Source organism: Amborella trichopoda, chromosome 4 (assembly GCF_054954075.1).
Source record: "Amborella trichopoda isolate Santa Cruz 75 chromosome 4, AtrichopodaSantaCruz75HAP2 v2.0, whole genome shotgun sequence".
Classification (NCBI taxonomy): Eukaryota; Viridiplantae; Streptophyta; class Magnoliopsida; order Amborellales; family Amborellaceae; genus Amborella; species Amborella trichopoda.
Window position 1 is genome coordinate 55,040,328 of NC_142339.1, and position 14,952 is coordinate 55,055,279.

At 36.0% G+C, this 14,952-nt stretch overlaps 2 protein-coding genes across 2 annotated transcripts; both read right to left on the minus strand.

Annotated features, from left to right (window-relative positions):
• Positions 1–3,928: 3,928 nt before the first annotated feature.
• Positions 3,929–6,052, minus strand: LOC18422146 (pentatricopeptide repeat-containing protein At3g53360, mitochondrial). The gene has a single exon (XM_020665281.2). It carries the CDS (start codon positions 5,812–5,814, stop codon positions 4,027–4,029), a length of 1,788 nt encoding a protein of 595 aa, XP_020520940.1. The 5' UTR covers positions 5,815–6,052; the 3' UTR covers positions 3,929–4,026.
• A 387-nt stretch (positions 6,053–6,439) lies between these two features.
• On the minus strand, positions 6,440–12,833 carry LOC18422148 (large ribosomal subunit protein eL30). The gene is made up of 5 exons (XM_006826950.4): positions 12,787–12,833; positions 12,485–12,590; positions 11,863–11,964; positions 6,824–6,892; positions 6,440–6,730 (listed from the first exon to the last, which is right to left on the minus strand). Exons 1-5 carry the CDS (start codon positions 12,805–12,807, stop codon positions 6,690–6,692), a joined length of 339 nt encoding a protein of 112 aa, XP_006827013.1. The 5' UTR covers positions 12,808–12,833; the 3' UTR covers positions 6,440–6,689.
• Between the last annotated feature and the right edge of the window lie 2,119 nt (positions 12,834–14,952).

Sequence of the window (14,952 nt, forward strand, 5' to 3'; positions counted from 1 at the left end):
AGTCCATAAACCATCGCTTCCAATTTAGCCTCCATGTTTTCTTCTCTTTTTTTTCTCAATCTGTTGCTTTAAACTCTGTATTTTCTCCGACATCAAGTGAGAGCAATCCTGGAGTTTCTTTTCTCTCTCGGATTTGTCGAGACCGAGATATCTTTCACAGAGCGAGAGAGTAATTGTTTGTGTCTTGAGGCAAAATATCCAGAACACGGGAAGATGAGGCGTCTGAGAAAGATATGATGCAAGCATCAATTCCACGCAGTACTGAGAGTTCGTGTAATTTCTTCTGTAAACCATTTCTTCTTTTGACATTGTTGGACGGGTTATGAACTTGAATATCCTTGGCCTTTCTTTTGGTCGGCATTCTTTCATGTCCCTTCCTCTTTCTGGACCTGCGATATTTCAATCAACTTTTAATAGATTCAACTCTCCCTCTCTCCCTCTCTCTCTAACGGTCTAACCCTTCACCTCTTCGCTCTCAATTTACATCGTTCATGGTTCCGTATTTCTCAAGCTTTTCTACGATCACTATGATGACACAAATATCATGAATAATCAATCTTCTCTTTAATTAAAAAAAAAATCTCCAAAAATTTGTCTTTTAATAACTATTGAGCAAAAATACAAGTATGATATTCCAATGAAAAAATATGATTTAAACAGCAAAAATTTGTCTTTCACAACCTATAAAAAGCCATAAATTTTGGTGATGTGGCATCGGATTCCCCCTCTTTCCTCTTTTGCTCTCTTTCCTCTTTCTCTGTATACTATCTTGGGCAAGTGTTCCTGCTCTGTCTCAAACAAATATATTACGGTAAACGAGTTTGGTGTTTAAAACAAGGAGAATGGCTAAAATTACAATTTGATCTTTTAAAATTCTTTACATCAAACATCTCCGCTTGCTTGAAAAAATCATTTCTACATATGCGGGCTTGTCCGCATAAAAACTAGGTCCATTTAATAATCCACCGAAAATATTACATTTGTCATGCCCAAAATAGGAGTGGCAGTATTGCATAATTATGTAGCCCAAAAATACCCTACAGTTCATTTACCTCCTCCGGTAAAACCCCACCGGGAGTTAATTTTAGGATCCGAAATTTTGGGGATGTAACATTTTTAACTCATTGATTGACTAAAATTTTTTCTTAATTGTACCTTCTATACACTTGAAAAAAGTAGAGAAATTATCATAAATATACCTTAATTTTTTTTTAATTGAAAAAAACTCACTTTCATAAACCTCGTTCACATCATTTTTTTTTAATTTTGGCATCTTTTTATCAAATAGCATTCACGGTAATCGTATTACTGTGAAGGTTCTATCATTACAGTACTTTTAAGTAGTGTAATGCGGTAGTCGTATACGGTAATATGCCTACCGTAAAAGCTATTTTGGTAAAAAAAATAATATCAAAATTGAGAAAAAAAGGTGTGGACGAAGTTTATGAAAGTTGAAGGTTTTTTTTCAATTAGGCAAAAATTAAAGTATATTTCAGATAATTTTCCCAAAAACTAATGTCTCTTGAGATTGAATAGAGACCTACAATTTTTAGATGGTGAAATCTAACTATTTGAAAGCTCAAATTTCATAATTTTGCTTTTTTTAAAGAGAAATGAGCTTGTATCAATTTAAAGAGAGTCATGAGTTTGTGAGATGCCACGTCAGCGTTAAGAATGTTGCAATGTAGAGTTTTTTATTCTTTGTATCATCGCTTTTGGAAACTTTAAGGAAATGGCAAAAATTATGCTTTTTATGAAGGGTGCAGTTTGCATACGGATGCATATGTAGGTGTAGAGGTAAGATGGATCTTCAAATTTGTTTTAAGGATTATCTCAAAATCTATTTTTATATCTAATTATAAAATTTTAAATTTTAAAAACGATTAAAATCAAGTAGATCTATAAACATATGAAAATCTTGAAAATGGACGGTGTAGATAATATGCTGCAAAAGCACTATTTATGAGACTTAAAATCTTTTTATTTTTCATTGTCATAGATCTCGATGTCAATTAAAGGGTCTTTCAACATTAAAACTACTTTTTCCGATGGATTTTTGAAAGGCATCCGTAGTTCTGGGTAGCATCCTTATATAAACTTTTTCCTTTTATAAATTGTAAAAAAATATATTTTAAACTTGTGTAAGTAGGTAACAACATTTTTATAATCCACTTTGTGGTTGCGCGACCCAAAATAGTGGTGGTAATTTCCAACGGTAATTCATGTCCACGTGGTCTCAATTGTTTTGGGGATTTATTAAGGGTGCGGTTTTTACACAGCTGAGGCTCTATACAATAGTAAAATGCACCTTTAAATAGTATCGAAATGTGGTTTCTGGAAATTTTTGTGATAGTTTTAAAATATATTTTTATTTTTTATTATAAAATTTTAAACTTTAAAAATAATGTAGATCGAGCATATCTATGAAAACTTGAAATTCTTGAAAATTGACGGTCCAACAATGCGTTACAAAATGCACAATTTCCAAAAACTAAAATCCATTTTTTTTCTCATGTCAATGCATTTTGATGCCGAGGATATTTGGGCATCAAAATAACTTCTTCTAGTGAAATTTTTGATGTGGGCTCTAATTTGATTGTTTAGAGCCTCAGCTCTATATAAACTTTTTCTTAAATATTTTTTAGATGGTGAGATCTAAGTATTAAAAAACTCAAATTTTAAAATTTTATTTTATTTTTAGAGTAATCATCTAGTAATTCTTAAGTGGTTCCCAAAATTTCAGATTGAAAAAATTCTTCCAAGTAAGTCTTGTGACTAAACTATGCTTCTGAAGTAGCATAGTATATGTGCTCCTTTTTTTGGATTGGATATTTTTTTTTTTAAAAAAAAAAGATACTTGCGATTGACTTAACACATGGAATATAAACAATCCGGATTAGCCCAAGGCAAGATGTAAACGAACAGAGAGAGATGGTGACTTCTTCGAAAGATGGAGGCAAAGTTGTTTTTCTTAAGATATCAAGTATTCAGATTAAATTGTTTCTTATTTGAAAGATAGACTTGAAGCTGGTGATCAAAGAGAGAACCGTGTATGCAAAGAAGGAAGAGAACCATTTCTGTCAACAAAAGAAAGAAAAAAGAAAAAAAGGAAGAGACAACCATGACAAGTGGAAAGAGTGAGATCTAAAGGAATTTTGTGTGAAACAGAGAATATAAGATAATATACGAGAATTTATTTGAGGAAAAAAGTTGTATGAGTTGGGGACGCATGCATCACATACCATTTATGGTCCATTTTTAAGATAGATGTTCAAATAAAAATAAAAATAAAACCATTTTCTAAACTGCAGCTCAATATATCTAGAATGTATAGAGAAATGGTGAATGAAATGAGTAGATTCATGAAGGGAACATATCAACAAATAATATTAATAACTGTCAGAATTTCTCTTATGAAATTCCTTCAACATGTCCAGGCAAAATATTAATAGATGTATTGTGTGTAAAACATCAGAGCCAAATATTTTGGGCTCTAAGAGAGCATAGGGGGCAAAACCCGTTTTAGGAGTATTTTTAGGACCCTAAATTTGGAGATATAACCTCCTCAACCCATATTGTATATTTAATAAAAAAAATATCTCCAAATTACATTCTCTCTGAGCTTGAAGAAAATTATGCCCCAAGATTGAATAGAAACCTTCCAATTTTTTAAGGGGAGATCTAAGGATTAGAAAGATCATAATTTAAATATTTACTTCTGAATATAATCATCTAGTGATTTTTAGGTGTTTCCCTAAATTTCATATAAAAAAGAATCTTCCCAAGGGAGTCCTGTACCTGAGGGAGTACGCATATTGTATGCTCCCATGGGATACCTTTCTTGTAAAACTTGGGTTGGGAGATAAGTTAATTTACACATGCTATGGTACATACAGTGGCCCTCAAATAAAAATAATCTCAAAAGATATAAGAAAAATGTGAAGTTTACTAGATTCTCCAAAACTTATGATCAAATCAACCATCCAAAACGATTGTTATAGCAACCATATTGCCATAAAAAAATGACTATAGTACCCTCGTCTCACTAAACCAGTAGGGTTCAAAGCTCCCCAACACATTCATCAACTCCCTCATATAAGGATTATCAAAATCCCCCACTGTAAACCTATGAAACTCACCTCTCACTTGAACCCAACTCCATCCAACCTCTTTCTTCACCCCACTCTCTCTCATCCGCTTCCTTGTTTCTCTAACTTCTTCCCACATTCTCTCTCTAGCAAACATATTGGAAACTAGCACATAAGGAGACCCAATATCAGGACCCATTTCCAAAATACTGGAACCCACTCTTTTTCCAGTCTCTAGATCCCCGTGTAACCTGCAAGCTGAAAGCAAACTACCCCATATCACTAAATCCTCCCCTCCAAATCTCTTTGCATATTCCTCTCCCTCACTAACAAGACCAGCCCTCCCCAACATATCAATCAAGCAAGAGAAATGCTCTATGGAAGGCTCAATCCCATAATCTTCTACCATCATTTCAAAGTAGACCTTCCCTTCTTCTACCAACCCTGTGTGACTGCACCCTGTTAAGAGAGCAACAAACGTGACTGAGTCAGGGGATGGTGCTTTCAAGTCGTTGCGCATGGCTTCAAAGGTCGATATCGCCTTGAGCCCGAGCCCATGGCACGCGAGCCCAGCAATGAGCGCATTCCATGAGACTACATTTCGAAGAGGGATGAGTTCGAAAACAATGCACGCTCGGTCTATGCGACCACAGCGTGCGTACATGGTCACGAGCGCGTTGCATAGTGCAGTGTCAGGGGGGTTTGATATGGTCCTCAGGGCACGCGCATGGACCATGGAGCCAAGCTCGAGAGATGCGAGGCCTGTGCAGGCAGCGAGCACACTCGAGAAAGTGAAGGCATCGGGCACTAGGCTTGTGGTTGCCATCTTAGCTAAAACGTTTAGGGCTTTGTTGTGGTCACCAAAGTGTGAGCACGAGGCCATGAAAGTGTTCCAGGAAATGGTGTCCTTCGCATCTATCTCGTCGAATAAAAGTTCGACCTCTTCGAGGCTTGAGCCACACTTTGAGTAAAGGGTCAAGATCGAGTTGGCGACGAAGGCCAATGATGCAAGGCCTAGCTTGGTTGACAAGCAATGAAGCTGATGAGCACACCACCACGACCACTCATGCGCCCCTGCACAAATAGATAGCACACCCACTAAGGTGAATCGATCAGGCATCACCCCTTGTGTGCGCATTTCTGAAAAAAGCTCGAGCCCTACCTCACATTTCGCCTTATCTATGCACCCTGAAATCACTGCATTCCAAGCTGATACTTGAGGCTCCTGCGAGTCGCCAAACGCTCTCATCCCATTATCGAACATACCACATTTCATGTAAAGCGACACAAGCGAGGCCGACACAATGGTGTTCTTCTCGTAGCTTAACTTAATGGCGTGCGCATGGATTTGTCGACCAAATTGAGCGTCTAAAAGGCGAGCTGATGCCCCCAAGGTGGCGCCATAGACGTACTCATTTGGGGTGAAGGGGAGGTTCGAGAAGAGAGAGAGAGAGGTTGAAGGATTGAGGGAGTGAGAGTAGGCAGATATGAGAGTGGACCATGAGATGAGGTTAGGATCAGGCATTTGATCAAAGAGTTGGTGGGCTTGAGAGAGAGGGAGGTTATTGTTGTTGTTGAGTTTAGAGTACATGTTGAGGAGGTGGTTGCAGAGGAAGGTGAGCAGAGGGGTTGATTTGGTGATGAGGGCGTGCAGGGCCATGCCCTGCCTCAGGGTGCCTGTTTTTGCACATTGGTGCACCACACGGGTCAACTCTTGGATGTCCATGATAAAAGTGCAGGATCTCAATCAAGTGGTGGTCTGCATCTGTAGAACATCTTAGCCGTTCATAGGGGCCATTGGCAAGAGAGATGGAAATTCCATGGCAATGAGTCGTTCAATTTTAGCCATGGGTGAAAAGTTGGGCAACCAAGCCCTAGAGAAGTAGTTCGGTTACTTTCAGAGGTGGCATCGCGGTTTGCATTTTTCTAGAGAGAGTGAGAGAGAGGTCCGAATTTATGAATACACATACCTGTAGAGGTTTACTTAGTCATAGTTCACACAATAAAACAAATGTCTTAAGCCAAATAGGAATGAGAGAGAAAAAGAAAAAAGACAAAAAAAGTATGCCCATGTCCTTTTTATATACAAAAGTCACAATCACCCCTAATCCTCAAATGTGAAAATCGTATAACTAGGGAGTGCGGTTAAACATGTTCAAAGTTCAAGAGAAAATTTTAACAAGCATTGTGCGGAAAAAATGCACCTTAGCCATACAAATTCCCATCTAAGGGCTTGGGGTAATTTTCACCTTATCTGAAAGATAAGCAGTCATATACTATAAGAATTCCAAGGAATTACCACTATCCTTTTATGTGGTAACCACTGCTAAAGATCCAAGACCAGCTCTGCATTTCTCACTAAAACCAATTCAACCCATAAAAGAAACAAAGGTCATAACATAGTTTACAAAATATATATCTTCCACATTGATGCAAACAAACTAACATAATTTTCCATAACCACCATCCAAATTTTTTGGTGAAATCCAAGATATGCCCAGCACCTAAGCCATCTCAAACTAACTTTTATATGTTCTTCATCAACATCACTAAATAAAATATACAATCCTTCTCCAAAATTTCTCCAGCATCGAGCCCAACTTACAGATCCCCAGGCAGAGTTTTGATGATATCAGAATCCCCTGGAAATAAGGCATCCATGAGTGTCTATCACATGCCTACATTCCATGAACTTGCATAAAGGGAAAAAAATGATATTTCTAAAACTCAATTACCTGGATCTGTGATGCTAAGACACGAAACGCGGTAATACTTTCCACATGCCGTCCCCAAATCCACGTTGTCTGAAGGAAAAATGCAAAGTAGAACTCACTTCCCAAACTAATAAATTTTTAAAACTTTTGACAAGTTCCCAGACTCCAAAAGATTTCTCATGAACTAATTATAAAAAAAAAAAAAGTTTCCCATGATACTTTGTAATGTTATAGTAAATTATTGCATGATGGCACTCCATTCTGGTATTATCTTTGTCATGTAAAGTTCACACAGAATATGCCATCCATAATCATGTTCTACACAGAATATGCCATCCATAATCATGTTCTACACTTCAGCTATACAACTTTCTCATTATTTTTTTTGCCGATATAGGTTTGTGTGGTGATATGACTGACAATTGACCGGTACCTTCATGCCGAAACAAAGTTGAATTTTAGTGATAAGGTCCAGCACAAGGAGGCAGACTTTTGCAACGCTCTCTTTGGAGAATGATCAGCAAAGGTATCTCACGTACAATAAAGAAGGAAACTAACAAAAGGGTAAGGATGATCTATTCTAAACAAGAACATAGAAGTTCCACTCCAGAAAAAATCCATTCCTCTTTTTATGATGGGTGAACCTTCTCATCATCTCCTATGCAAAACTGAGAATCTGCAAAACTTTCTTTCTTCTTACAAGGAATTGTGAAGCATAACGATCACATTTCTTTTCTTTTTTCTTGATAAGATAGCAAGGGATTATTGACTGCACTATCTATCCAACCACCAATTGGTTTTGAACAGTTGACCAAAACAACTATATCTGAAACATAACTATATCGGAAATCCTATTATCAAGAGAAAAAATAAAATAATATATATATATATATATATATATATATATATATGGGAAATCCAGCGTTTTAAAACAATGATTCACATGGGGTGGGACAGAACCCGGTTCCAGGAAGGTACAGTACTGGCTCAGCTTCCCCCCATCACCCCAAAAAAAAAAATCCACTTTTTTTTTCCAAGCTTAAGTGATTGCTTAGGTCCCCACTGAACCCTCTCCAACCACCCCCCCACAGCAAACCCAGCAAAAAAAAAACAGTTATTTCTTAAATTTTTAATATTCTCAGGGTCACCTATTTGGAGGAATCCGTTGATCCAACACAGATCTGTGGGGTGGACAATCCACCCCACCGGTCCGAATTTTGAAACACTGAGGAAATCTATGCGAGGCTGATGCCTTGAACAAAATAACATTTTTATATATTGGTAAACAAAATATTAAGAAACGGGCTGTGGCTTCCTTTACAATATCATATAGGATGCAAGGGAATCGAGTGATTGGTTCCATTATCGACCAAAGCTGGATTCTTGCCACATAATACATTGATAATGCACAAACCATCTCGGGAACCACTTTATTTTAAACAGTCAGCCATAACAGCTTTATCTAAAACATAACAGTCACAGAAAAAATCCATGCATGTGAGGCTGATGCCTTGAACAACATAACATTATAATATTTTGGTACACAAATTACAAACAAACTGGATGCTGTTTCGTTTATTAGATCATATAGGGTGCAAGGGGATCTAGTGCCCGATTCCATTATCGACCTCAGATACACATTGTTGCCACAGCATGCATTGATGGTATCTCTATCAGATGAACATTAGGGATGTCTCTCTTTATACCGAATATATGAAGAAACATACACATGAAGCCCCATCTTAGTTATTTATTTGATCAATATTCAGTCATCAGCTTAGGAAGTTCATTATGGTCTCAGAAAAACTCCAAGTTTGACATATTATGGGGAAATGGTTTATATTGTGCATGGTGCATGACCACTCTAGTTGGCCTGATGTTCAAGTGATTTGATAACTTTGGTCCTCACATGTGAGGATAATATTATCTTCAGTAATTTACGGGGATGACACTTACTGTTACTAGTAATGTGACACCTTGATCATGCTTTCTCAAAGAACAACAGTTTCAAGTCAAAGATACCAGGAGAGTTTTCATATTTCTTAGCATTTCAGCTTACTTGAGCATCCGAAAAAATGCATGAGAAATTTGCATGAAAGGAGAATTGATACTCCACTAGAACCCAATAAGAAACATTCAAGAGCTCCTTCCTAGTCTGACCACATTCGGGTCCTCTGAAGACTCTTTTTCTCAAAAAATTAATTAAAGAACTCCGTAATCTGTTTTAATAATTTAGTTAAAGAACTCTAATATATCATCACTAAACCAGTCGTTACACAGAGCGATGCAGGTGGTGGGTCAGTTTATTCAGGCATCACAGATCTCGCATCTAACTAGTAAATTATTATATGTACTGGCTTGACTCCATTGTATGAGGTTGTAAGGCGCTCATTATTAGACCTCTCCAGAATGAAGCATATGAACGAAGACTGGGCGATCCATATTCTACTCCTATAAAAGATTGACTTTTTCCATGGTGTAAGTTCGCAAGATACAATAAATCGTGCCCAAACCCAGTATTGTATCAAAGACAGAAACATGTCAAAAGTCATATTGGTGAGATCATATAGCATATGGTTTTGAGCTCTATTCAATTGTTAAGAAGTCTAGATTCCAAGAACCTCCAATCTTATATTATGAGATAGGACTAAATTTATTGCTACAATGTCATTGCAACAAAGTAACAATCTAATATTATGTGACAGGACTAAATGGATTGAGGTTGACTGTCATCACATTACAGAACCAATGGATTAATTGATTGTGTTACCTGTCTTTGATGTTACCGTCTCAGCAGAACACATTGCATTTTCACCAGGTCATCATTCAAGGAAAAATCTCATCTTTTTTTGAAGCAGTGACATAAACTTACTTGGAGAAGAATCTATCGATCAAATCAGTTGAGGCACTAGTTTAAGAGGGAGTGTCAAAAAAAAAACATTTATGTACCAAGGATGCTTTTAATCATGCTATACACACACGATACATGTTCTTAACGGATATGAACGTGTGTGATGTGTATGTGTGATGTGTATGTGTATGTGTGATGTGTATGTTCTTAACGGATATGTAAGCAATTAATTTAATCCCTCATTGGAATTATTCAAGAGAAATGTAATTCCCTCTTTTTTTTATCTACTACAATAAATTTCATCTCAAATTAACCCACAATTGGCATAGAGACACGGGCTCCTCAAGATAATCAAGAGAAAGCTAGATGAAAGGAAAACATAGTAAAATGAAGTTTCATGATGAGAACGGAAAAAAATGCATATGCTTGTTTATCACTACAAACTTGTACTTCACTGCCCTTTTAGAGAGTGAGCTCGATGACCATGCTTCCACCTATACATGTATACTGTGTTCTTAGGAGAACCAAACCCATTAACTTCAAGAAGAAAACCACTTTGATCTCACAGATAACCAACAAGGTTCCCCTTTTCCAAGTAGACTTAACACTAAACTAATTTGACACCGAGATTCTAACATATCAACCAAAGAGGAGCCTTCAAGCATGACCCACGAGCAGTCCTCAAGCCATAGAAAATTTTTTATGATAGAAGCCCCCAATAGAAAAGAAAGAATAGCCTTGAGTGTGAGAAAGAAGATTAATGTGTATGTTCTGCCAGTACGTTCCATAATTTAGGGCTTGGAAAACAGGTATTATAAGATTGAGCTAAGATAAGGTGCCCTTGTTTCAAAGAACCCAGAAGCTGAAAGTCTAAAACTGACAACTAAAACACATAAATGCTCATTCTTCAAAACAAAATTACATTATCACTAGATTTGTACAATAAGTTTGACTTAAGATAAGGTGCCCTTGTTTCAAAGAACCCAGAAACTAAAAGTCTAAAACTTAAAACTAAAATACATAAGAGCTGCTCCTTCGAAACAAAATTACATTATCACTAGATTTGTACAACTACTTTTGAGCCAAACGAGTCAAACAATTTCATGGTCAACTTGGGTCAGTTGGACGTGCAACTACCAAATAAAAAAAATTGCATTATGAATAATGAAATAAATCACGAGGCAAACATGTCACCACCAAATTTCTATAAAATGCTACTCATTTCAGAAGAGAATTTCATATTCCTCTTTCCTATAAGGTGAGATTTTAGATTCAATTCATGTTCACTACTTTGTTGTCCGGGAGATGGAACCAAATATGTGTATGTGCCAAGTTTGAGCATAGCCCCAGAACAGTATCCGCCCATCTTCTAACCATTTCCAGTTTTTCTCTTTTGAAATATTTTTTTCATGGCTGTTACAGTGGAGCCGAGAGGTGATGCCAAGTTTGGGTAAAACAAATGCTCCTAAGGCCCTAAAATGGGGGTCTGCAACCAATGTAGCCATGCAACTAAGGGGGGACAAAATGATTTCCCTTTGGATTTGATTCATTGTAAAACATTGAGAGGCTCCAAGAGGAGGTTTTGGGTGATTTAAAGCTCAATATTCACCCAAAACATCGAGGATTGGAGATCAGGCAACAGGGTCTTTCATTTTGCTTGCTTTTCCTTTCGTGTACTTTTCTCTATATTGTACCTTTGTGTTTATTTATTTGAGTAATTTTAGTTTATGGTCTTGGACATGGAGCAATCAGAAGTGTGGCATTGGAAATTTGACTATATTTGTGGTTATGTTCCATCTGTGAAATGTGATCCAACATTTAGCTAATTATTTTCAAAGTTTGAGTTTTTCCCATGATTCAAATTTGTAATGCTCAATTGATTATGCATATACTTCCTGTAACATAAATAATTGTATTACATGAATACATGTTAACATGATACCATACAAAGACGTGTATTCATATCCTAAATACATATGCATATTTGTACAGCAAGTGCGCCTCAAGGATGAAATGCCTGCTTAGGAGACTGCATTGCACCCAGGCAGCCTGCCAGGCGCCTACTCCTGCTTTTAATGCATTGATTGATAGAATATAAAACCTTCAAAATCGAACACATGCAGATAAACCACTACATGTATGCATATATAAATGTTTATGACAAGAAAAAGTAGAAAAGTTCGAATTAATGGATAGTGGGATTGCTTACTTCCATTAAAATGATGCACCCCAACCTTGCAAAGCATGGCATAGTACTCAATCTCGGACTTCCTCAGGGGAGGACAATTATTTGCAATAATTATCAGCTTCCCTGTCAAAGATTAACACACCTAAATAGCAACCGTGTAATTCTTTTTCATCACAAAATTCATATAATTTATTTTTTCTTTTTTGATCAGTTATAATTTTGTTTTACAGAAAGATCATTCTTAACGTACAAATAGTTGTTCAAATCTTTGTTCACATTTCATAAGTGGTTTTTCATCATAACATTCAAAACTTACACGCCTTAATATCATTCATAAAGTTCACACTGATTATCTAAACAATGTCATAAACATCAAATAAAACCATGAGAAATTCAATTAGGGGCCCCAAACACAATATCACAAAGAGATAACAACAAGAAAAATCTTATAAACTCACAAAACAGGACAAAATTCCTCTTAAAATTTACCAAGACAGAAAAAATGAATAAATTTAATCTGTGTTAAATAAAACATTTCTGGGTAATGAAAGAAATTCTCATGGGAAATAAGAAAGTAAGAATCTTGCAGGCTAATTATTATTTTTTGAAACGAATCAAAAGTACGATAAATAAGGGACCATACCTTTGGAGTTCCTCATAGATTTAAGTACAGTCTTGTAACCAAGAGTGTACTTCCCACTCTTCATAACCAGAGCCAACCTATTATTAATGGACTCATGGGTCTTCTTCTGAAAATTATAAATACAAGATCACAAAAGCATCAGTGTATTGCAATGGTTAAAATGCCATAAAACATGGAGAAGTGCATTAACCATATAAAAAAAAAAAAAAGAGAGAAAAAAGAAAAAAGAAAAAAAAGAAGAGAAAAACCATAACAAAAGAAAAAGAACGGTCCAATTATGGAAGAATGAAAATTCCACATACCGTTTTCTTGGTGTTCACCATTTTCACTGATCCCTCTCTGCAACTTCTAGGCAAGAAGAGAAAATTAGGGCAAGATGGATAAATTATCCAACCCAAGTTTTAAAAACCTAGGTATCTTATACATCGATAACGCGGTCATAAATGAAGTAGATGAGCGCTTATACTGTACTCCCGGGGGTGCAGACAGTGCATCTACTCTGTCACTCGAAACACCTATTTAGGAATTGTTTCTGGTCTAAAATTGTGGGAACAGAATTATAAGATGATTATTTTAAAAAGAAAATTTTGAATTGTGAATTTTGTAACACTTGGATATAGCTCTTCCAAAATTTAACAGCCTCTATTCAATCTTGAGGCATTATTTTTCTAGTACAAAGATAGTATGTTTGGGATATTTTTTTAATGTAAAATTACAAAAAAACCTCTAAAACTATACTTTTTATCCAACTTACCCCAGCTTAATTTTGTCTCTCACTTTTTTTACTAAATTATATTTTCTATACAAACCCCCAACCAAAAAATAAATAAAAAAATACCTAAGCTACCCTCCCATACTTTTACCTTACCCAAGCCTCTCTGGTCTCTATACCACCAAAATAAGGGCTCGGCACCGTGTAACTATGGTCCAACAGCAGCGCTCCGATACTATGCCAAGCTCGGTCCGGCAATAAGGCTCCGGCACAGTGTAAAATGCGGTTCGTCAGTAGGGCTCCGGCACTGTGTAAAGGGCAATTCGGCACAGCAGTAGGGCTCCGGTACCGCGTAAAGTGCAATTCGGCAGTTGCAAAGGAAGGTCCGGTAATTGCAATGGGTGGTCCGGCAATTGCAATGGGGGTCTGACACTTTCGCTTTGGCAATGTGATAGAGCGCTCTAGCAATGTGCTATTGGGTCCAAAAGTCAACATCAAATCTGTCCAAAATGATTTTGTGTACAAGAAGGGCATTTTCGTCTAAAATAATGTATTTTTTCCCTTGGAGGTATTTGCATTAAAAGTAAGTTAGGGTAAGTTGCATAAAAAGTGTGGTCTTGGGTTTTTTTTTTTTATAATTTTCCCTTTGTTTTACTAAGACTAATATATATGTGGTAGGTATTATATATCCAAAATTTGACCTCCAAATAATATCCCTAACATATAGTTTACCCAAAGGAATAGGAAATCTTTTAAATAGGGGGACCATGCTCGCACCAAAAATACGCTAACCTTATACACATTACATGATAAATAAAAGAAAATGGAAAGTATATGAAGGCATTATTTAGTTTTAATACAAGGAGGTCACAATCATTTTTGTCTGTGGCATTTTAAATAAGATGATTATGAATGTGTCATTGACTAGATTCACTTAATTTTATATCTAATGGTTATTAGCATTTGTGAGCTCATTGTAACAAAGATAAATAATCTTATGGTATACAATCCCGAAAAGAGGAAAATATGCAATTAGATGAATTTAACTTTGATACAAGAGGATTACAATCACATTTCGCATTTGGATATAAATTTGAGTTCATGAAGTTGAGTCACTGTCAAAGATCAAAGTCTAAAATAAAAATTCTCAATTTTTGTGACACTCCCCACCTTTGAATTTCTATATGTGGTTGTGACCTCCTTGTACCAAAGATAAGTAGCCTTGTAATATATAATCCCGCGTGTAAAATACACCCTAAAAAACATGTCTCTAAAAGTTAGAGTAAATAGTGCAAGTTATAAACTTAAAAAAAAAACTAGGAAAACAGTTTGATAAACCTGTCAAAATAAGTAAGTCTTCCCTTTTAACTCTAGGCCAACCTGACGAACACGGATGTCTAGTAGTGTTTGAATTTTAATTTTTTTTTCTACAAATCCAAATCATTTGAAATTTTAGGCGTGTATTCTTCTCATCAAGCCGCACCTATTAAAATTATATAAAAAAATAGTTTACGAAAAAAATCGACCAAAATACCATCAAAATTTTTCGAGGGTATTTTGATCAATTTATTTCATGTAAAATATTTTTTTGATATTTTTTGAAGATTCACCTAATTTTTATGTACACATGCTCCAAAGTTCAAGTGATTTAGATTTGTAGAAAAAAAATTAAAATTCAAACACTATCGGATATCCGTGATCATCAGATCGGTCCAGATTCAATCTGACCTGTTGGGTTTATACTATTCCATGATCT